Source organism: Ceratotherium simum, chromosome 1, assembly GCF_057802395.1.
Source record: "Ceratotherium simum simum isolate JZ-2026a chromosome 1, ASM5780239v1, whole genome shotgun sequence".
Lineage (NCBI taxonomy): Eukaryota > Metazoa > Chordata > Mammalia > Perissodactyla > Rhinocerotidae > Ceratotherium > Ceratotherium simum.
In genome coordinates, this window is record NC_141900.1 from 45,722,940 (window position 1) to 45,745,245 (window position 22,306).

At 35.7% G+C, this 22,306-nt stretch overlaps 1 protein-coding gene across 1 annotated transcript in view; it reads right to left on the minus strand.

The window, feature by feature from the left end:
* The window catches only part of THSD7A (thrombospondin type 1 domain containing 7A), a 673,077-nt gene that overhangs the window by 75,265 nt on the left and 575,506 nt on the right, over positions 1-22,306 (minus strand). Inside the window, exons 10-13 of the mRNA XM_087426025.1 lie at positions 16,914-17,148; positions 12,003-12,118; positions 2,176-2,308; positions 819-922 (exon numbers count right to left, since the gene is read on the minus strand). Of these exons, the coding sequence (XP_087282151.1) occupies positions 819-922; positions 2,176-2,308; positions 12,003-12,118; positions 16,914-17,148 (588 nt within the window). The remainder of the gene's footprint in view (positions 1-818; positions 923-2,175; positions 2,309-12,002; positions 12,119-16,913; positions 17,149-22,306) is intronic.

Genomic DNA, 22,306 nt, shown 5'->3' on the forward strand with positions numbered 1-22,306 from the left:
TATGAATTAAAGAAAGGTGGCTGCATATTCAATTATATTTCAGCTACATTTTAAGTATGTAACAGGAACTATACACTAAGAGTCAAAATGAGTAAAAACAATCATGTACTCTCTCAAGACTGAATTTGCTACACATATAAACAACATGTTCCAAAGGTTGGAATGTGAGTGTTATCTATAATATCCAGTAAATAAGGCAAATTGGGAACATTTTTAGCACTCATGTCTGCAGAATTCCATGTTTTCTAGTAGTTAGATTGCAGTTCACATACGGCAGGTTTCGAGTACATAAATCTGCCATTTAAAGATCAGTACTTAATATGAACAGAATTGGGGATCACCATGACAATGTTAGGAATGTTATTGCTGAGAATTTCTGGGAAAGTTAAACAATTACATTACATGCATGCACATATACAATGCTTATGGGCAAGGACGTAAGGATCTTATCTAATATTAAGGTGACAAGTAAAGTGTAATGGAATACTATGATCCAAAAACCAACAACAAAAAAACAAGCTGCATTGTACACTCTATGTCATAACCCTCTCAAGATCTTGGTCTGATTATCTTCTAATACGAATGAGGGCAAAATTCAAGCAGAGGAGTTATGGGCTCACGTCAAAGAGCAAACGACACAATTTAAAAAGACAAGTTTCTGTGTTCTGGTGTTAAGTAGAATGGGTAGTAGCAGATTCATATCTGCGCTGCTCTGTTTGCTAAACATGGTGCCAAAGTGACAAACTCATCAAGCTAGTGGTTAAGTTAGCCATGTTGGAGAAATAAAAACAAATAAACCATACAACGGGGCCTCCCACCTCTTGCCTGTCGTCCGGGCCCACAGCCTTCCTGAGCTCCAGGGCTGTCCTGTTGCACACTCCAAGGGACTAATTGGCACCTGCGCCATTTGTGAGTCTTCCATCTACAAGAAAAGAACAGAGCCTTGAGGAGAGGAAGCAAAAATGCCAGCCAAGTCGTAGAGATACGGTGGCACGGAAATATGACTTTGACTACTGCAAACAGGAATTCATTAGCCAATGCTGTCTTCTCTAAACTTAATTTATATCTCCATCACGGCATTATAAAAAGCAGCTTTACATATAAAAGTACTTTCTAGGACACTGGAGACAAGAATCTATCTTTGTCTTTGTTCTATAGGAATGGACTCTACCGCTAGAATTTAGCCTTTTAAATGATTAGGATTGCCAGCAGATAGATGTACCAGATAGTACCAGAAACAATGCATTTCATTTAAATAAGGTATATTTGTTTTATATTCAAGTTATGAAACTGCATTCAAGTCATGAGCTTTTTGTATAGTGCTCTTTGGGTTAGCATTGTAGAAGTAACTCAGAAACTGCAATTATAATACACTGCATAAAAATAAATCTCCCAAATAAATAAATTTGGGCTAATAGTTGTCAATGTTTGGTGTAAACATGCAATTATATTGTTCGTCATCTCAGATTTAAATACAGATAAATTAAGATGGAAAATTTGCTATCAATTTCATCATAAGTTATTTTGTGATCACACATTCTATCAATCGATGCCATAATATTTCATTTGTTGTCAGGGTTGCAATTGTTTACCACATCAAGTTTCAATTACGCACTTTCTTTTAACAGTTATGAGGAAAAATTTCTCTAATAATTATCAACATGATGATATATAGCTTCAATAACCTTAATTTTCTTTGAGGTGGCTACAAACGAAAAGACCAGACATCTTGCTGGCATCATTGAGACAAAGATGTCATCTCGTGAGCCAGAATGCCAGCATTTGTAAGGAACAGGTGTTTCTTGGAGCCAGGGGAGGAATGCTTATGCTATTCTTCCAAGTGAAAAAGAATTGCTTCCTAAAGCATATGTATTTCATAATTATTAACCACTTTTCTGCATTTCTTATAGTTTATATCAACATGAGAAATTTCCCCAAACTCCTAGAGCTAATAATACAGCTTGGAAACTTACACAGTTTTTGTATTTGTCTCCCTAGGGATAATTTCAGTAGCAGAGGCAAGAGGCAGGAGATAGCACATATAGCCATAAACATCCCAAACTCCACTAGCCTGCAGGGCAGTGTTCGCTTTCTTTTCTCATCGTCCGAAAGAATATGAACTTGAAGTACTTCTCCGCGTGTTGATGGCAATGGCTTTTTCTTTAGCTCTATTACCTGTAGCTTTGGCATACTTGAGGGGCCTCGCAGGCCTTCTCTTCGTAGAGAGGATCCGTGCAGTCCCGGCCTCCATTGGCTGGCAGCTGAATGATGACCCGATGTCTAGACTGCTTCTTGACTCCGGAGTCCCCTGGAATGAGGCAGCTTTTTAACCTCTGTACTCTGTACTGATACAAGAATCTCCAACTACCAGCCTGTGTGAAGAAATTACACTGCCTGCAGCTACACATGCTTTGACATCCCTGAATGAGAGGCTTCATCTAATCTAATCATTTTCTAAATTCTCCCAAAGACTGCTTATACTGAAAACCCAACCAATTTACATTTAAAAAGGAGAAGAATAGAGAATACAGTTGCATAGTCAACTAGGCTTTCTAATGCACAAGGTAATTGCTCTTTTGTATATGTCTTTCCTCTTGAGAAATATGACAGATCTGATTAATTTATTTCTCTTCACCTTAAGTTTATTTTCATGCCATTTCACATAGCCCTGTTTACCACATGGGACTCATCCACATCTAATGAATCTTCCTTTGGAGGATATATTCAATGTTTTAACGTGAAATTTTATTTCTTTGTTATTCACTTAATTTGAAATGCATAACTCGTAAATTATTCTAGGCATTTATTATTCATGTTAAGCAGTCTAAGATCTTCAGTTCATGTCGAATTCTAAACATCAGGGCTGTAGGTATGGAATAAAAGTGGTTTCTTAGAGGCAGACTTTTTAAAGAAGCATTCAAAATAGCAATAATTATTAGAATTAAATAACTCAATTATGTTAAATAACAATGGAAATAATTAAGATTTACCTTCAATGAAGATATAAATTTGATAGTACTATTGATAGACAGATGTTCAAAATCTTTTAGTATTAGAGACAGATAATGTATAAGACTTGCCAACTTTAATAAAATATATTCCAACCGACAATGTATGCACTTTAAGGGTGAATGGATGCTTACAAAAGAATTCCCTAAAGAATTATTTTTATAGAGTTCCCCTGATGCATTTACATTTTTTGCAAGATCATGAAATATTTGATAAGTAGACTACAGGAACAGAGAAATTTAGAAGGGCTAGCAGGCCCTAACAATGAAAGTTTAATCATAAATGAAATAACATTCTTAAAGTTATTATGTTGGTAGAAAAATATGATTTGACAATTAGAACTTTCCAATAATGGAACATCCTTTCTCATGAAGTCAGGGTATCCCTCAACACGGTCTGGGCAACTGACTCCCAGCCATGTGGATTGAAGATTCCTATATTAGATGGGAGAATGGATCAGATTAGTGATTCCTAAACGTCTGACTACATAGGAGAATTTCTTTAAAAACATGAAAACAAAAACAAAGAGACTTTTTGGCCTATACCCAGAACTACTAATTCAATCTTTGGAAACTGAATTTGGGAATCCAATTTTTAAAAAGCTTGTCAGGGAATTGTGATGAACAGCTAGGTTTAAGATCTACTGGAATAGATGACCTTGTATGTCTCATCCCAATTTAAGATGCTAGGGTTCACACGTAACTTTTTAGGATTATTCCCATTGTGGGGGAAACCTGTATTATTAATGACTCTATTAACTATTTTAGTGAATAATTGGAATACTATAGGTAATAGAGTAGGGAATTAGGGGCTGGAGGTAGTGGCTAGCAGAGAATTAAAGTATTTGAAAATATTGTCATGGACTTTTTTATTGCGACAATAGTCACTGGAATGCTAGCTGTAACTTTTACATATTAAATATAATTTTTCCAGAAAAGATCTAAGAAATGCCAATAGGACTTTTAATAAAATTGCTAATGTGGTCTCCATCCATTATATTGTCCAAAGACCCTTATTTTAAGGCCTGGGTGACAAATTCCTCTAATAATTCAGAGCTAGGAAATATTTTGTTTCCCTCGACAATCTGTTAAGAATCCACTGTGCTTCTATTTTTTGCTTTGTTCACCAGAATCTCAGAGCTAATTTTCTTCTCAACTGCAGAAGCTTACCTTAACTTTGCTTTTCTAGCATAGTTTTTCTCTTATCTCCCCTGCCCCCTCTCCCATTTACTACCTGACTCCATCCTTCTTTTATACTTTCTATTATCTTTCTTTTGTTTCATGTTTATAATCTGTCTATAATCTTTTTGAAAGAGTATACAAACTAAATGACTCTTCTCATCATTGTTTAGCATTGGGGGAAGGAGGGAGGTGTTAGTTTTCTTAACAGGGAAAAGAGGAAAAGAGCACAGAGGATCAGGTCTTTGTTTCCCAAGTGGTCAAAATTCTTAGAGGCAATAACGCTCCAACCCTTCTCAACCTGCAGATAGAAAATAAACATGGGATTGAGACCAAGGGATCCATAGACTGGAGGTGACGATGAGTTCAGCACCAGTGGCACCTTATAGACTGAAGCTCCTAGTCACTATCTATCTAGATATCACCAGGCACATAGGCAGGGCTGTTCAGATTTGGGAAGCAGCAATCAAATGTTAGTGTTTCAATTCTACTTTGTTTATTGACTTGAAAGCAAAAATGTCACCTAATATACAACTCTGAAACATTCTAGTGCTTTCACATCACAACCTCCGCCAAGTTTGTACTTGATATATAAGACTGTGATAACTCTTTTCACTTCCATAATTGATTTCACAATGGCAATCCATTTATTCTTATAAAAAGTTCAAATACCTTAACCTTGTGCAGCCCACAGCATAAAGATTGTGACCTGATTAAAGTGAAACATTCCAAAGCTATAACACCCAAAGAGGAAGTTTAATGGGGTTACATAGGAAGTGTCACGACATTCATGTTTCTATCCACTGGGAGGTTCATTTCTTCTCAGATCTCAAAGAAAGAGCACTGTAGAGCTCATCCAGGTTATAGAGCCTTCAGATCAGAGTGCAGATAAAGGGAGAGCTACAGCACAAGTTAAAAAAAGAAAATGGAAGGTTCCTCATAATAACTTGAGCTGGTAAACTTTGAATTTTACAACCTTCATCATTTCCTGTATGTATTTATACCAAATTTATTATATGTGGTTCATATACGTATATAGTTTCCATTAATCTTTGAGTTTTAGCGAACAATAGTCACACATATTAAGTGCCTAATAAACATTTGCTGAATAAGCAAACACATTTATTTCATTTCTTCTCAACATAATTATTAGTTAGAATCTTCTATATGTTTTTTTAATCCATTACCTTATAGTAGTAAGCACATGAGTACTAAGTCTGTGCATTGAGGATTAATAAAAAATAAGGAATCACTTTTTTCATTGGAAACAATGAACATGAGAAAAGTAAAAGAATCTTCCTGTAGTCTATGTACTTGAAAATACCCATCTAGGGACATTGAGGGTATTATGCAAAGTGAAATAAGTCAGAGGGAGAAGGTCAAATACCGTATGATTTCCTTCGTTAAGTAGTAGATAATAACAACAATAAACAAACACATAGAGACAGAGATTGGATTGGTGGTTACCAGAGGGGAAGGGGGGAGGGAGGAGGGCGAAAGGGATAATTCGGCACATGTGTGTGGTGATGGGTTGTAATTAGTATTTGGGTGGTGAACATGATGTAATCTATGCAGAAATAGAAGTATAATGATGTACACCTGAAATTTATACAATGTTATAAACCAATGTTACTGCAATAAACAAAAAATTAAAAAAAAAAAAGAAAATACCCATCTAGGATAGGGATAGAAAAAAATGGATTATATATTCAGAAAACAATTATGTGATAATGGGGCACACAGAATCAGAGGTATGTAATCTCTCTCAGTTACAGCATTTTTCAGATATCTTAAGACATTCAAGATATATCTCACCAGAGAAATTATTTGATGGAAGGATTTAAAGGCAAAACTAAGAATGGTTAAGCTGGAAGTGGGATGGATGGCAGGCTGGAGAAGAAAACGAAAGGAAATTGAAAGGGAAATATTTCATGCAAGAAGCAAATGCAGAGGTTGTTTTCAGATCTTTGGGTAATTTTAGTGTAGTACTGCTGAAGGGCATCAAGGCAGAGTAGCTGCCTCTGCAATATCCTTTCTAGCTCTCAAGTCAATAAATGTAGTGAGAAAAAAAAGAGCAAACAGAATTTGAGCAGCCAAACATATTATTTGATCAAAAGTATTGATTTTTTTAAGATTACAGTTACAAATAATTTATATGCATAAATGTCTTCTATTTTTTAAATAAGCCCTTTGTAAAAATTTATAAAAATTTGAAAAAAGTTAACAAGTGCACTGGTTTGAGAATTAAACTACTCCCTACTCAATACGGATCTTTATCAGAATTGATTTTTTTCATTTATTTATTTATTTATTTATTTATTTATTTATTTATTTATTTACTTTGTGAGGAGGATCTGCCCTGAGCTAACATCCATGCTAATCCTCCTGTTTTTTGGTGAGGAAGACCGGCTCTGAGCTAACATCTATTGCCAATCCTCCTCCTTTTTTTTCCCCCAAAGCCCCAGCAGATAGTTGTATGTCATAGGTGCACATCCTTCTAGTTGCTGTATGTGGGACTCCGCCTCAGCATGGCCGGAGAAGCGTCATGTTGGTGTGCGGCCGGGTTCTGAACCCGGGCTGTCAGTAGCGGAGCGCGCGCACCCAATCGCCAAGCCACGGGGCCGGCCCCGAGAATTGATTTTTCATGACATACTTGAGAGAGAGCTGAATAACATTCCAAATAACTCTTTTTGTTCTTCCTGGAATCCTAAGCTGTTCTGTTCCATTTTCCACAATACTACAGCATAGTTTTACCTCTTTAAAGCGATTTTAAAAAGGAGGGTAGCTCCACATTTTCTTAAGTTCAAAACTCTTATAAAATTTAGATTTTACCTACAGAATTAAATTTAAAAGAACTACCCCGTCCCTCAGTTAATTTTCTGTTGCTATTATCTATCCTTGAACATTCAACTTTTTTAGCATTTTTTAATTGTGTGCAGGTCAGTGTAATTTCAATGAAGCTTGGATGATTCCCATTTCATACCAAGTAATGAAAAAACTAACTGCATGTCATTGTTTTATTTTCTTTACAACAAAAGGCTAGTTTTCTATAACACCACTGTATCCTTATTCTCAGTTACAGCAGGCTACAGGCAGAACAGAAAAGGCTTCTCCAGGCCCACAAAGCATCTTGGCACTGTCATCCAACAGCAACCCCCTGTAACACCCCCTAGTCTTTTTATTTCCTCTATACACAATTATAGTTATTCTTTTTAAGTTTGAATGCCTAGGTTTAGGGTTTCTGAAAGCCTTTTGTTCTAGGAGACTCCACATAGAGCTGCCAAATAGAACAGGCAGAGCTGATGTGCTCCTAGTGAGATGACCTGTGCTCAGGCCAACAGAGCCTCACCTCTCAGAGCCTCTTGCTCACAGGACAGCAGATTCCTGAGACGGCATTCTTGCACTCCTTGGCCACTACCACCCCAGGAGCTCCGGGGGAGAATAGCATCCTAGTGGCACCATGCATTTTAATTTACAGCAGTTACCTATCTTCCCCCAAGAGACTATCCCAACTAAACCCATCATATCTCACATGCCTGTCACTCACCACAGGAAACAAGCACCCGCCATCCCCACCGCACGTCTGCCATCACCTCCTAGACCACAGCACTATCTAAACACGTAAGCTGATTCAATTTCTCATTCTTTTCCATCCTCTAATCTTTCCACCACTGTACCCATTGAAACACAGCTATCTCATCTTCAATCTCTTCTTGGAAAATTTGTTTCACGTTCTTTGCCAGTGGAAGCTGCTCTACCTAGCCATTTCTCAGTCTTTTCTCCTCCCTTTAGCTTTAAAAATCTCTAACTCATCTGAAGCTCCTGTCATCGACTTTACCATCAGCTATCTACTTTGTAGCAGTCGTCTACCAACATTTCATTAATTAATGACTTTAGAACATCTCTTACTATAATCCTTTCTCTTTCTACCCCTGCCACCACTTTGGTGGCCTTGGCATCCACAGGGTTATTCCATCCAAGGCACTGGACTCTGATTTACCATACCTCTTCACCTCCAATGACCTTTTCCTGCATCTTGCATCAATTACTAGCTCTTCTGTTTATCCCTTAATGTGATCATCATCAATGTCTGCACATTCTCATCTTTAAACATCTTACTTTCTGGTCACTCCTCTTAACCTTCCAGTTTATCTACTTTAGTTCTCATCTTACTAAAATTCTTCAAACTCAATCAAGACTGCCAATCCACTTTCCCTATCACATTTTCACTATCTATCACCCCCTTCATGACCTCACTTCCATCCCAACCCAACTTAGATTCCACACTTCATTATGATTATAAATACTCCCTTGAAAACACTCTTGACTCCCTGTTCCTCTCTCCCTTTCTTGTACTTTCCTGGAAAAGACCTGACCTTAATCAAGACCAATTATTTTCCTACAGTTTTCCTGCGCTCAGTTAGCTGAACAGGGCTGGAGAAACACTGGCAACTGCGTTGAGCAATCCCTTTTAAAACACATGACTAAATGGGCACTCCATGCTGCCTATTACAAATTCTATTACTTATTCCTAACTTGCCCACTTTTGCACTCTCCAAAATGAAATCACATCTTCTCTTTCCTCACAATCCCTGCTCCCACAATCCCTGCACCCTTCCTTGATTACTAAACAACAAGTAATATATCAATTGCACCACGGTTCACAAAGCAGAGAGCACTTTACCATACATTAGCTCATTTGCTCCACAGTACAACTCACTGATGTTATAACCAAGGCTTGGAGAGCTTAAGTATCTAGTCTATGGTCACCTGGCTGCTATGTGGCCAAGGCAGGTGTCCAAACTAGATTTGCTGATTCAAAGTCCACTCATTCCAATATACCATGAAACCTACAACTCATTCTATGTTCAAAAACTAAAAATTGTGTCCTGCTATATATGAGTAAGTTTAATTCGGTCTTCCATAACCTGCCTTCATTTTTCTTTCCAACTTCACATTTCGACTTTTATCCTCACACTCTGAGCTCCAGTGGGCTGGTTCCCACTTTCTTCTTGAACAACACATCTTTCTTATGGTCATCTAAGACTTTTCCTGATGCCTTCGATACGCTCTTGGGATTCTTTTATGCATTGTCTCTTTCAAAAAGATCTCTTCTACCTTCTTTTCAACAGGATTTTCCCTAATATTTGCTCCCACAATGGGTTTTCCCTTCCCTTCCCTAGAGCTCTTTCTGTTTTACTACTAAACCTTGTTATTGAATCATGTAAGTCTTATATAATCTGTAGAAGAGTTCTGTATTTTAAATGAAATCAAAAGCGTCCTTTAAGTCAGGGACTGTGTCTTCTCTACAGAGCCATCAATGTGCTAGTTATATACAGGAATCAATAAATATGAAATTCAGTAAGTATTTATGCATATATTACAGGTGAGTATTAATGATGAGTATTAATCTAATTAAAGACATGCATAGTATTCACAATCTATTTGTTCCCTCGTCTACATGCTAAATTTTTTTAAAGTGCCTTATATTAGTTATCACATAAAATTTTTTTTATCTTATAAATGGTCAAACAGAGAAGAGTAAATCACTTTCTTAGTACTGTAAAAATAATCAGCAGAAATCAAATTAAAAATCATATTATTTGATTTTCAATTATGGGTTTTTTATGAGTAAGTTACATCTATTTTTTTCTTTCCTTTCCAGACATATATAATGCATAATAAGATCACAAATGCATTTTTTTTTTTTTGTGAGGGAGATCAGCCCTGAGCTAACATCCATGCTAATCCTCCTCTTTTTGCTGAGGAAGACTGGCTCTGAGCTAACATCTATTGCCAATCCTCCTCCTTTCTTTTCTTCCCCAAAGCCCCAGTAGATAGTTGTATGTCATAGTTGCACATCCTTCTAGTTGCTGTATGTGGGACGCGGTCTCAGCATGGCCGGAGAAGCAGTGTGTCGGTGCGCACCCGGGATCCGAACCTGGGCCGCCAGTAGCGGAGTGTGCGCACTTAACGGCCAAGCCACCGGGCCAGCCCCATAAATGCATTTTAAAGAACTTACAGAGGAAAATTTATAGGCTACTAAACTGGTTCCTAATTCCTGGATACATTGCAATATCCCAAATTATTTTCAAGTGAAGGTCTAAAGAAATGAGAAAATTTTACCTGATTTCTCATTTTTATGAGAGACTATCCTAGAATCAATTTAATGGAATCTTTTCTGTTCTGTTTTTCTTTCTTTTTTTTGTTTTTTACTTTATTTCCTTTAAATACTTTAGACCAAATCAACTTTTATTTTAAAATACTTTACTCAATACAAGGAAATATCCAATATAAGACATAAGAAAAAGGCAAAGATTTTTCCTCATTTTCAAAAATTTTACTTAAAAATGTTAAATTTGTGTTAGATTATTAATCACATGGTTATAAATATAACTGCATATGTTTTAGAATTAGTAGTAAATGGCTTTATCTCGTACAAACACAAAACACCAAGTATAAAAACACAAAGAATAGAATTTTCAAGCCTATGAATTCCATGTAATAAATAACCTTTTTTCATGGTAGTATGAATAACCAATAATTACTACAGAAATATTAACCTATAAGAAAGTACAATTCTATTGCTGATTATGACCAAACAAAAGGATATCATATGTTACTTAGTTTTTAAGAAAATAAGGGATAAGAGAAGAAAACCTAGAAAAAAATGTCAGACAATAACATTGCTTTATCGTAACATTAATGCAGTGTTTTTTAAAAGAGTGAATGCTAACTCCTTTTGTCCCAAGACCTTTTTAGATGCCTTAAAAAACTTTTAATGTCAAAATTTTCTATTCTTGCTCACTGTGTGGTTTAATTTTATTTGCTATTTCAAGGGTACTTAAAATAGAAAAAGCATAAAAATGAACTCATGTTTCAATTATATGAAATGATAATCACACTGTAAATACAATCCATTATTAAATTTATAATCTCTCATAATACATTAAGGATCTAAATAATTTTTGGCAATTTAAATAATGGTTAAACTAGAAGTTGATTCTTAATTGAATCTCTCTAGCAAGAGTCAAGAAGCATACATAAAATAAAAACATAAAAGGAATTTAAGAAAAACTATCTCTGTTGGGAGAATAAGATAAAAAATAGGAGACAGTGTTATTTGTAAAACTAAGAGAAAATCTGCCCAGTTATTGTATATGTCACCTGGAGGACGTTGGTATCTTTCTCAGCAGCAATGAGAAAGGACCCTATCCTAGAGGGTAAACAATTATCCAAGTATCTTCCATGATATTAAAGGGTCTTTGTGAGTAATAAAAGCAAAACCAAACCAAACTGGGAACAAATCCTCATCTTGTAAATGCCTCATGGAAGGTTACATGTTGACAGAAGTACAACTTGGCCATTTTTCTCTATCCTTTATTCCCATCCTTGAGGTCACATAATTGAATTTGTAGCAAATCTGGTCCCATGGCTATTTCTTGCCATTTAGCAGGTTGGAAGCCAGGCATACCGATAAGATCATTGTGCATTCTTTTCGAAATACATAAGGCCACCATAAATTCTTTTAGAATTAATGTTCAAGGAAACATTATTAATATAATAAAGTCTAGAATTCTTTTACTTTGATTTATAGCATAAAGTTTTAAGTCAGTTTTGGCATAAAACTCATTTTTTTGGTACTCTAAAGCTGTATTATTTTCTAGAAGGAAACTAAAATTTTATGGCATTCATGCCCAACTAGGATTACACAGCCCCATGTAAGAAACACAAACACTGCTTAGCCATAAGAACTAGGAGGTCCCGGCAAGTGGTTTTCTAAGTGAACAGCCTTCAGAACTTTGCAGAACATACCTTCTTTACACGAGGAAGGGCATGATGTCCAGTCACTATATGGGGTCACGATACAGTCCTTCCTACAAGGAAGCAGGCAGGGCCTCACTGTTTCAGGCCGAAGGCTTTCGGGACACCTATGAAAATTTATAAAGATAAATTAAAAATCCGGCAATTTAATATCTTTAGGATTTTCATTGCTAAAATTGCTAAACAGTCACCGATCTGTATTATTTAACTTCCAGGAATCTTTCTGCTTTTGACAAGAACTACATGACTAAATTAATTCTTCCAAACTAGACCTGAATAAAACTCTCAAGGCAGGATGTGTAAATTTAATAATAGTAATTGTGCTATCTAGAACAAAATATAATAATTATACCTTATCCTCTTATAATAATCTCTCCATTAATAAATTTGTATTTTCTAACATGTTTTACAAGAAATTTGTGGGAATCCAAATTACCAATGTACCTAATTCTACATCTTTGTATAACTAAATAGGCTTATTGGCGATTATAAGTTTCCAAGTTATTCTGCATTTTATTTTTACAAAATATGTATAGTATAAAATAAATTTATAATGGAGTATATTCTATACACGGTACATGCTCAAAAATAATACTGTATTTACAGTTATATATTTCATAATGAATAAGTAATGAAATAATAAAAGTGTATAGATCATTATAAAAGCAGATTTTGCTTTATTCTTGGTTTCATTTAGTGTCTCTATTCATATTTTTTTTCCATTTTGTTCTAAGTTTCATGTTATGGGATTTTAAATATTTTTATAACATTTTTTTGGAAGAAAAAGAGTGAATATAAATAAAACAAAAATATTCAATCAGTAATTTAAGAGAAATGAAACACTGTGTTCTTGACATAAATTACAGTAAAATTAACTAAATTATTTTTTTTTAAATTCAGCAAAATCGGGGCCTGCCCGGTGGCATAGTGGTTAAGTTTGTGCGCTCCACATTGGCGGCGTGGAGTTCACAGGTTTGGATCCCGGGCATGGACCTACGCAAGCCATGCTGCGGCAGGCATCGCACATATAAAATAGACGAAGATGGGCACAGATGTTAGCTAAGGGCCAATCTCCCTCAGCAAAAAAGAGGAGGATTGGCAACAGATGTTAGCTCAGGGCTAATCTTCCTCACACACAAAAAACCCAGCAAAATTATATTATTTATTAGGAACACAAGAGAAAGATAATGACAGAACATTGAGATGTCTTACTTTATATAAGATTTTCACTTCCTAAAAGATAATTTTAGGAAGCTGATGTATGAGTTTTAAATATACTGTCTTGTTCATTATGTACTTATGATTTTTCAATTTCCCAATTCTCTGCATCTTCATGATCTGATTCTACTAGTGTTAGTGGTCAAATGTTGGCCATGAGCATTAACACTAGAAGAAGATGTATATTATGACAACAAAATATAACAACATAATTCACGTAACTAAAAGTAACAATGTTCTGATTCCTAAGAAATTCTCTTTTGAGGTCATATAAATCTCTGACAAGTAAGCTAAGAGGCACTGAAGAAATAAACCAAACAATCAGTATAACTGTTGCTGGAATAACTTGGCAAATTAGTGAAAATGGGATTTGAAAATACTCCCCATGTGAGAAGCCAAATTTTTCGTAGGTCAAGATAAATTGTCTTTTAACAAGTAAGTTAATCAGGTTTTCAGAACTGAATTATGAGTGAAAAAAATCAACATCATTAATCTTTTTCTCATAATTTCTTTAGAGCACTTTGCTGACTCTTCATTTTGGATATATCTTGTATTATAATTATTTATCTACATGTCCTATCTCACACATAAATATTATATTCTATAAATTATATAGATCCATGCTTTCCTGTATAACATTGGGGTTTATTTAGAAGTAGATTTAAAAAAATATATTGGATTCAACATTTCAAAAAGAAATAATCCCCCTGGTTTATGTTGAGGATAAGCTTGGATTTTCCTAATTGCTATAAACACTTAAAGTCATGGATGACAAAGACATTTAGACGTGAATCATAGGAGTTAATGTATTGTTACAATTGAGATTATAAATCACTAGAATTATAATTTAACCTGCATTATTCATCAGAAAATATTATACGGCAAAATCCCATATATAGTCCTGTTAATTCTTTTGGAACTATGAAATTATTGATTAGTGGTTATTACTGGAAGCACTCCTTTTCAATGAGGCAATTTTATAACTTTAAAAGTGGGGAGAGGGGCTGGCCCCGTGGCATAGCAGTTAAGTTTGTGCATTCCGCTGTGGCAGCCAGAGGTTCGCAGGTTCAGATCCCGGGTGCAGACCTACTCACCGCTTGTCAAGCCATGCCGAGGTGGCATCCCACATAGAAGAACTAGAAGGACCTACAACTAGGATATGCAACTATCTACTGGGGCTTTGGGGAGAAAAAAGAAAAAGAGGAAGATTGGCAACAAATGTTAGCTCAGGGCCAATGTTCCTTTAAAAGAAAAGGAAAAAATGGGGAGAGCATTACTCAACTGCATGCTCTTCAAATTTTAGCCCTGAATAAATCAATGGAATTTACAATGTTATCACTTACAATCTCCAAAACTCTGTTTTAGTTTAGAAATATCCACAGCAAGATACTTGGCTAACTGTGGAGAACAAAATTACTAACAACAAAGCCATTAAATGAATACACAAAGATAAATTATACAGGCTAGATTACATCCAATAAAATGAATTCAGACTTCCTTTGGCGAAGCAATTGGTTCAGTCAACATGCTTCTATTCTCCTTTGTACTATTCGTATTTAGTGTTTGTGGTTTAAATCAAGGAATTGATTTTCCCCCAAATCTTATTCAAGGTCAAATTAAACAGATGTGATAGGAGTTGAAGTTTGTTAGAGGATAGATAAGATCAATAACATTGATTTTACCATTGCACAGTAATCTGTTTTATTAAGAGGAGTTTAAAACAAGGTTTCTATTTGCATTTTTGTTTCAAATGCCTAGTCCTAAGAAGCATTCATTGAATTTAACCTAGCATTTAAGCATAAGAGCAGTAACATTTTCTTTGGAACTCACAGTATTTGCTTAACTTTTCAGAACTTTAAGGGCAAAGTAAATCCATTTGATTTAACAAATCTATGTATGCATCCAGGTCATTGAATAAAGGCTGCAAGGGTGAAGCACATTTGTAATGGATTATTGTGGTGGTCTGACATGGGGCTTCAGAATACCCTTCCTATTGAATGACTTAATGACACTAATCCAGCAGGCTTTTTCACACATAGGCTTGTAAACACGTACATCCATTGCTCAGCAAAATATTTTGTACTTTACATAAGTGAGGAAAATATCAACAACAACATTTGAAAGGTGACTAACAGTAAAACAGGAACGGAGTGAGCTTAGCTCAGCACAACAATCCTCCATCCTGTGCCTACAGATCAGGTTATACAACTTGGTCAGGTTATAACCCTCTGCAGTGAATATTTCTACCTCTGTGCTCGTCCCAGCGAGATGAAGAATCCTCCAGGACTTGGGACTTCTGCTCCTGCTGTTACTGCTGTTGAATCTTAATACACTGCGCATTAATTTCCTTTGCTAGATTCATCACAACTTTAGCATTATTTCTACTAAAATATTGGTTTGGGGCTACCTATTAAGCATGTGGAATAGTTTCTCAGTTTATTCAGGTCTTTTTGGCAAATATTTTCTAATATGTTTCCTAATTTCAAACTATGTAAACAAAGCATAGGGCAAAATATCCCTGATGTCTGGAACCCGGGCCAGGTAAAAACAATTCATAATGAGATTCGGATTTATCCCTTGGAGTTTTTCATATATCAAGTACATTACTATCATTTCCCTAAAACACTAAGAAGTATCTCAAATTTTTAAGAGAAAATAATAATTTCTAAGATTTATTACTTACATTACCACTACTTTTTTTCATTAAATCCTTTCAATAAACTTTGAAAACTGAGGCAAGAATCAGTTAAGCAGCATGCTTAAGATCACACATAATACTTAAGCACTTGGCCAAGTATTTGGAAATGATGAGGCCATTTTTATACCAATGCAAAATCTACTGGTTTTACTTTCCGTATTTCACATGGCTAAGATGATTTGAATTCTTAAAGCTTTCTTAGTCTCAAAACATAAGAAGATTTTCCTCTTAAAGGAATATATTTTTAGAGTTGATTTATTAATTTTTTCTAAGAATCAATTAGCCCAGTTAGGCCATGGAGTGTTCTTGTTTATATTTCTCACAAGACACATATAATATGCCAACTCTCTAGTTCTTTGTCCTCCCCTCTAGCAAATTGTTTGTGTTGTTATACTCTTCGTAACCACAGTGAGAAACTGATGGTATTTCTACTTACCACAATACTCATCTTATCCCAAGGCTCTCTCTTGGAAGTAAATGGCTTACTCATTTAACCATTAAAAGATGTAATAAGTTTGGCCTCCGTATTTTTGATATAGTATTTTCTAGGGGAAATGAAAGGCAGATCATAGAAGGCTACTGCCCAATTAAACTACACCGAAAGGCTCCATAGCCTATGGGTATATAGGAGGTCATGGATGACCTACACTGCTAGGATTTTGTACACTGTCATTATTGACCAGCCAGGCCTACAGCAAGCATTTCTTTCTTTGCCTCGCTAGCTTAATAAAAGCAGAAAGTGCTACTATAAAGCTGAAAGTAGGTGCCATATAGAAAGATTTCTACAGCATTTATGGATCCTAGGTACAAGACTCTGGAGCTGTTATAACTTTGTCAGCAGCAGACATTCAAAACAAACAATTCTCACTCTTGAGGACGGGTATGACAAACATCAAAACGCTCCATTTCATGAAGCAAGTGAAGCCCGAGCCAATCCCTTGCATGGCTGACCACGGGATTTACTGCTGTCATCCTAAAGCCCTTACTTCTTGGGTCCCACTTGTCCCACATTGACCCGCACGCAGATGACTTTTCTTGTCTGCATGCCGACAGAGCAAGAGGCCTCCCCGTTCCAAGTTGTAGTTGTGTTGAAGGATGACACTGAGGTGTCCTCGATGCACTGGCCCCAGGGACCAGTTTGCCAGTGGTACACAGTACAGGGATGCTCGTTACAGCTGCGCACCTCTTGCAAAGCACTGCTATTCGGACAGTGAACTCCACCTATAAAAACGGGCAACATTAGCAGATTAGATATGGTGCGAACAGGAACCTTTCTTTGTTCCTTGGAATTAACAATAACAATGATACCTGCCACTTATTAGCACACAGTATGTGACCAGCACACTGCTAGGAAGGAAAATTTCATATTAAATCACCTCATTTGGCAGGATCTGGCTTAAAATTTAAACTACGTGGGGTACATGATATTTGTTTTGGGGGACTATGGAGGACCTCAAAGAGAGAGGCCAATGTTCTCCAGAGAAGCTGAAAACGAGATACAAATGAAGCCGATGTGACTGCTAACCAGGGGATACATGGGCACGGAGACTCTGTGGATGAAGAAAACCAAGTGTGTTTTCAAATGTTATGCCCCAAATTGACAGCCTTAATTACAGGTTTTAAAGTGCTGCTTATTTTAATGTATTAGGCTTTAGAGTGATTAGAAATAGGGGTTTTAAAATCAATTGATACTTTCTGATCTCCCATAGCATAACTGAAAAAGCCATGTAGTAATAATAACACTGTATTTCTTCAAATCTAAGATGTCATTGGCTGTGAGATAGACCATCATTTTATGTGTTCCAAAGAAGAGAAATGACTGCAAATTAATGCAAAACTGCAAAAACTCTAATACAATGCTTTCTTGTCAACTCTAATTTTTATTGTATGCTTATTGAAATAGCTTTGTATGACTTATTTACATGGTTTTTAAAAAATATATCTCTCTTTCACATACATTAAAAGAGAAGATATTCCTAAAACTTCTTTACATTCAGACACCAAATCTTTTGAATCACTTTTTAACTCACACTCATCAAAGTCTGTGTTCTGCCACACAGTATCATCTCTGTGGCATCAAACGCGTTGGTGATGCAGGATTTCTTAAAAAGAGTGCTCCCTTGTTGTCTCCAGGGTTTTCTTCCAGGATACTGGTACTCATCTCTAAGTTTTGACGCTGTTGCATTCTTAATCGCACCAGAAGGTATCAATGAAAGGTTAAGCAAGCAACTGAAGAAGAGTTTATTTTCCTTCCTCAAACGGTCCCTAGCTGTTTCTGTTTGTTTTTGGCATAAATATCATGGGATTGTTACTGCCACCAGGAATAACAATGAAATTCACATGTACTAGCAATGACAACTACGTTATACTACTCCTTGGCCACAGGGGTTTTAAAATGCATCCACTGTAAGATGCAATAATTACAGAGATGATAAAGGGTAAAATAGATGGGTCTTTTAATCAATAGAATATGGTGTGGAGGTGTCATTATGGAACGCTTTTTTATGTGCTAGCCCCATTATAAGTACTTTGTAGGTGGGACCTCATTTCTCATTTTATAAATCCACAACTGCCTTACAAGTTAAAAATTATAAAGTAGATGAGCGCATACAGCTTAAATGATGTGGCCACAGTAACAGCTAGGAATATATGGAGCCCTGTTCCCTACCACTATGCTATTTATAATGCCAATTATGAAAATAAAAAGCTATATATTGTTAAAGCAGAGTATTGGAAGAATTTACTGCTTATGTTAGTGACAATCTAATCTATTCAAACTTAGCCTCTGGATTTCATCTAAGGAACAGAAAATATCTGGTTGTTAATGTGGAATAGTGAGAATCTTGGGTGTTCATCACAAATATTCATGACAGTAAATGGAGGAAATGTCGAATATAACAAGAGATGGGTTCTACATATTAGGAAAGCAAGTTTCAACAAGTTAAAAATAAGTAAGAAAAGGTGATTCGATAGGTAATGACCCTAACAGGGACGTGGCTCCAAAAGTTTGAGATTTGGGTGAAAGCCATAAACAAAACCACATCTTGAGCTGATCTTCAGGTATCACTTCACTTATGATTAAGGACACTCCTCTATTCAGCAAATAAATCAATAGGCACTTTACGTGAGAATTTAACTGCATTTAGGATCATTTGTGCAGTGTTGAACATGGGATCAACATCAGAATAACCTGCATTCAACAGCATTTCATTAATGTCCCTGCTTCATGAAGGTGAAAACATCTGTCACAGTTCATAGCCTATCCTCCATCACACAGCCCAGTGACCCTGGCAGCCTCTAAAAAGAGGTTTAGGATTTGAATAGGAACAAATCCTAAAACACACTAATTGGGTTGGGGAGAAGTAAATGATCCCTCTTACCACCCATTCCCTGAGGCTCTAGATTTATCCAATGTTTACTCTCAGGCAAACACATGCTAAATATAGACATCATATAAATATATCTTTTACATAACTATTTTAATGTACCTTTATAGTGAATAGTAAAATTATTGAATTTCTAAAAAATGTGTTTCTTTACCTACCCCATTTTCACTGTGAGTATATGTATGCTGTTTAAACTGTGATTTCAAAACTCTAAATTGTTTTTGACAGTAAAATGGACTGGTTGGCTTTGGAAAAAATGATAAGAAAAAAACTTCTACAACATCAGCGTAACGTGTGGAGGAACTGCAAGACAGCTGTTAAGTTTACAGACATAAAGGCTATTTGTTTTCTTGCCCCAATCCACATTAAAGCCCCATCAGCTGTTTTGGTCTGATGTCAGGATACTCGCACAGATCAGCCCCAAAGTGGTCTTAATTGTAACAATGATATGGCATTTTCGAAAGCACAGCTTGGAGTAATCACTCACTGCAGCATCGCATGTTGTTTTGGGAATAATTTTATGGTAGAAAAATTGATAGATATAATATTGAATTTATTTACTATTTATGGGAAGATCTAATTCCAGATGTCTGGGAATATTTCTGTAGTACTGGGTAAGTTATAAAATGTTACTCATGACAAAATTAGTGTTAAGCGTATTTGAAAAAAAATCCTCTTATACATAAAAATATATGTCTCATACTAAGGTGACTATTTAGGCTTTCTATTATTCCATCGAAGGGAAAGACTTTATAATACTTTGATGAAATTCTACTACATAAATACACTTCTATGCGCATATAAAAGTATCAACTATGATGTGAAACTCCTCTCTTAGAAATAAAAAAGTGACTTTTCCTCCCACATCAAGTCAATAAAAGCTTTGTTAGGATACAATTGAACAGAGCTATGGTGTTTCTGGTTCTGGCATTGAAGTCCTTACAATTTAGATGGCGGATTGAAAAAAAGAAGAACCTTGTTCAAAACATTAATTGGATATATATGTATTGAGTGCAATATGCAATGTCTATGTCCGACACTTCAAGGGACACCTAGAGGGGTTAGAAATAATTCCTGCTACTTTCAGGATCTTATAATGCGTGGGGAAAAGTAGTAGGGGGGATAAGATAAGCATACAGATGAGTCTAATTCTAGGTAGAATACAATTATGTTAAAAGAGGTATTTAGTATAATTGGGATTCAAAAGTATAAGGTTCTATTAGTTTTGGGGGATTGGAAAAATGCCTCAGGTAGAAGGCATTGATGAGTTTTGAAGGAGTAGGATTTTCGACAAGAAGAGTTCTGGGAAGGGAGAGAAGGAAGGGAGAATTTTATTTAAGCAGAAGAAAAAATAAATACAAGCAAAGGCATGCAGGCAGGTATGACCTTGGGAATTAGCAATATTGATGCAGTGACTCGGAGTGCAGAGTTGCCAAGTAACTGGCAACAAGGATAAGGAAGTGGACTGGGCTCCTGTTAAGAAGAGGCTGTTAGCGTACTAGGAATTAGTTTTAAGATTGCCTGTTATTGCAAGCCCACATTCCTTTTATAGCAGACTACTGCTGGGTGAAAATCACACTGGCAATGGCATGATTTCAGGGAACTGAATTGGAAGAGCATGAACCACAGAGAACTTCAGGAGATTCTGCTGCAGACTCTCCCCTCCCTCGCCCCCCTTTTTTTCCTTGCAGAAGGAGGTAGAAGACTTCTCACTATGGAGTCTGCATAAATTCTGCTTGGTAGTCACGTAGGGTCAATTGAAGCACAACTCCTTTTTCAAAGATAATAATGGGAGGATGAGGAAGCGATAGTATTTCCTTGGAAGTCAGTTATGTGTGCATATCCACATCAAATGGATCCTGGGTTCTTCAAATACCTCTAGGAAATATAAGTGCTCCCTGGCTCTTAGGATTAAAATCATTTAACTGTAAAAACTGAACAAGTTAAAATAGAAATATTCGTCTCTTTAACATTTCGTACTGCAAAATATAATTTTTGAAGACTACTAATTATTTGAGGAAAAAATGCCATCATTCTATCTGAATTTGCATCTAATCTCTGCATGTATAAAGCAGGTGTCAAGGCACACTAAAATTTGGCTGATGAAGTTATAATATCAGGTCATTTTGAACTTTGCAAAGATAAATATTCTCTCATTTCTTGCTCTGTAAGGATAATTAACTACATAATGAGAATTAACAGAAGTTGTTACTATACTCAGTGGAAAACATTTTGAAAATCATTTTTTCTTTAAACCAAGTTTGTTAGGGATCTGTAACGTGGGTTCAAAAACTTGAGACGGCTATAAATCCAACATCAATTTTTAATTTTTTATTCTAATTCAACTTACTATTATTTATATTAAAAATATGCCAGACTTAAGTGCTATAAGATTGCTTCCTTTTAGAACTTCCAACATAATTTTAAAGTAGCTTTTGGGACCCATCCTACAGTTTACACAATACAAGGAAGATTTTTACCTCAAGGTATCACACAAAGTTAAAAAGCGAATTACCAATTTTATTTAACCAGAAGTCAAGGCTTAGGAAGTAAGATACACACACACACACACACACACACACGAACACATACACACAATTTTATTTTTTTAAGTTGAAATGAAAATACTTTTACTTTCTCCAGTATCTTAACTATCTCCAATTGCTACCATTTGTGATTTTGTTTTCAAATTACTTTCAATAAGTATTTTATGACAATTTTTGTGTATTGCTGATAATAGGTTACATAACGTTACTCAAGATTGTATGAAAAGCAATTATATTCAAATTGTTTTTATTATATTTTTTGTGTTAATTTTGAACCAACCTCAAAATTACAGAAAAATTAAAAGCATAATATCAATAATTTTTTTCCCTGGACCATTTGGAAGAAGTTGTTGAAATGATGCCCCATTACCATAAATACTTTAGTGTGTATTTCCTGTAATCAAGGGCATTTTCCTACATGTAAGCATATCCAATATTAAAGATCAG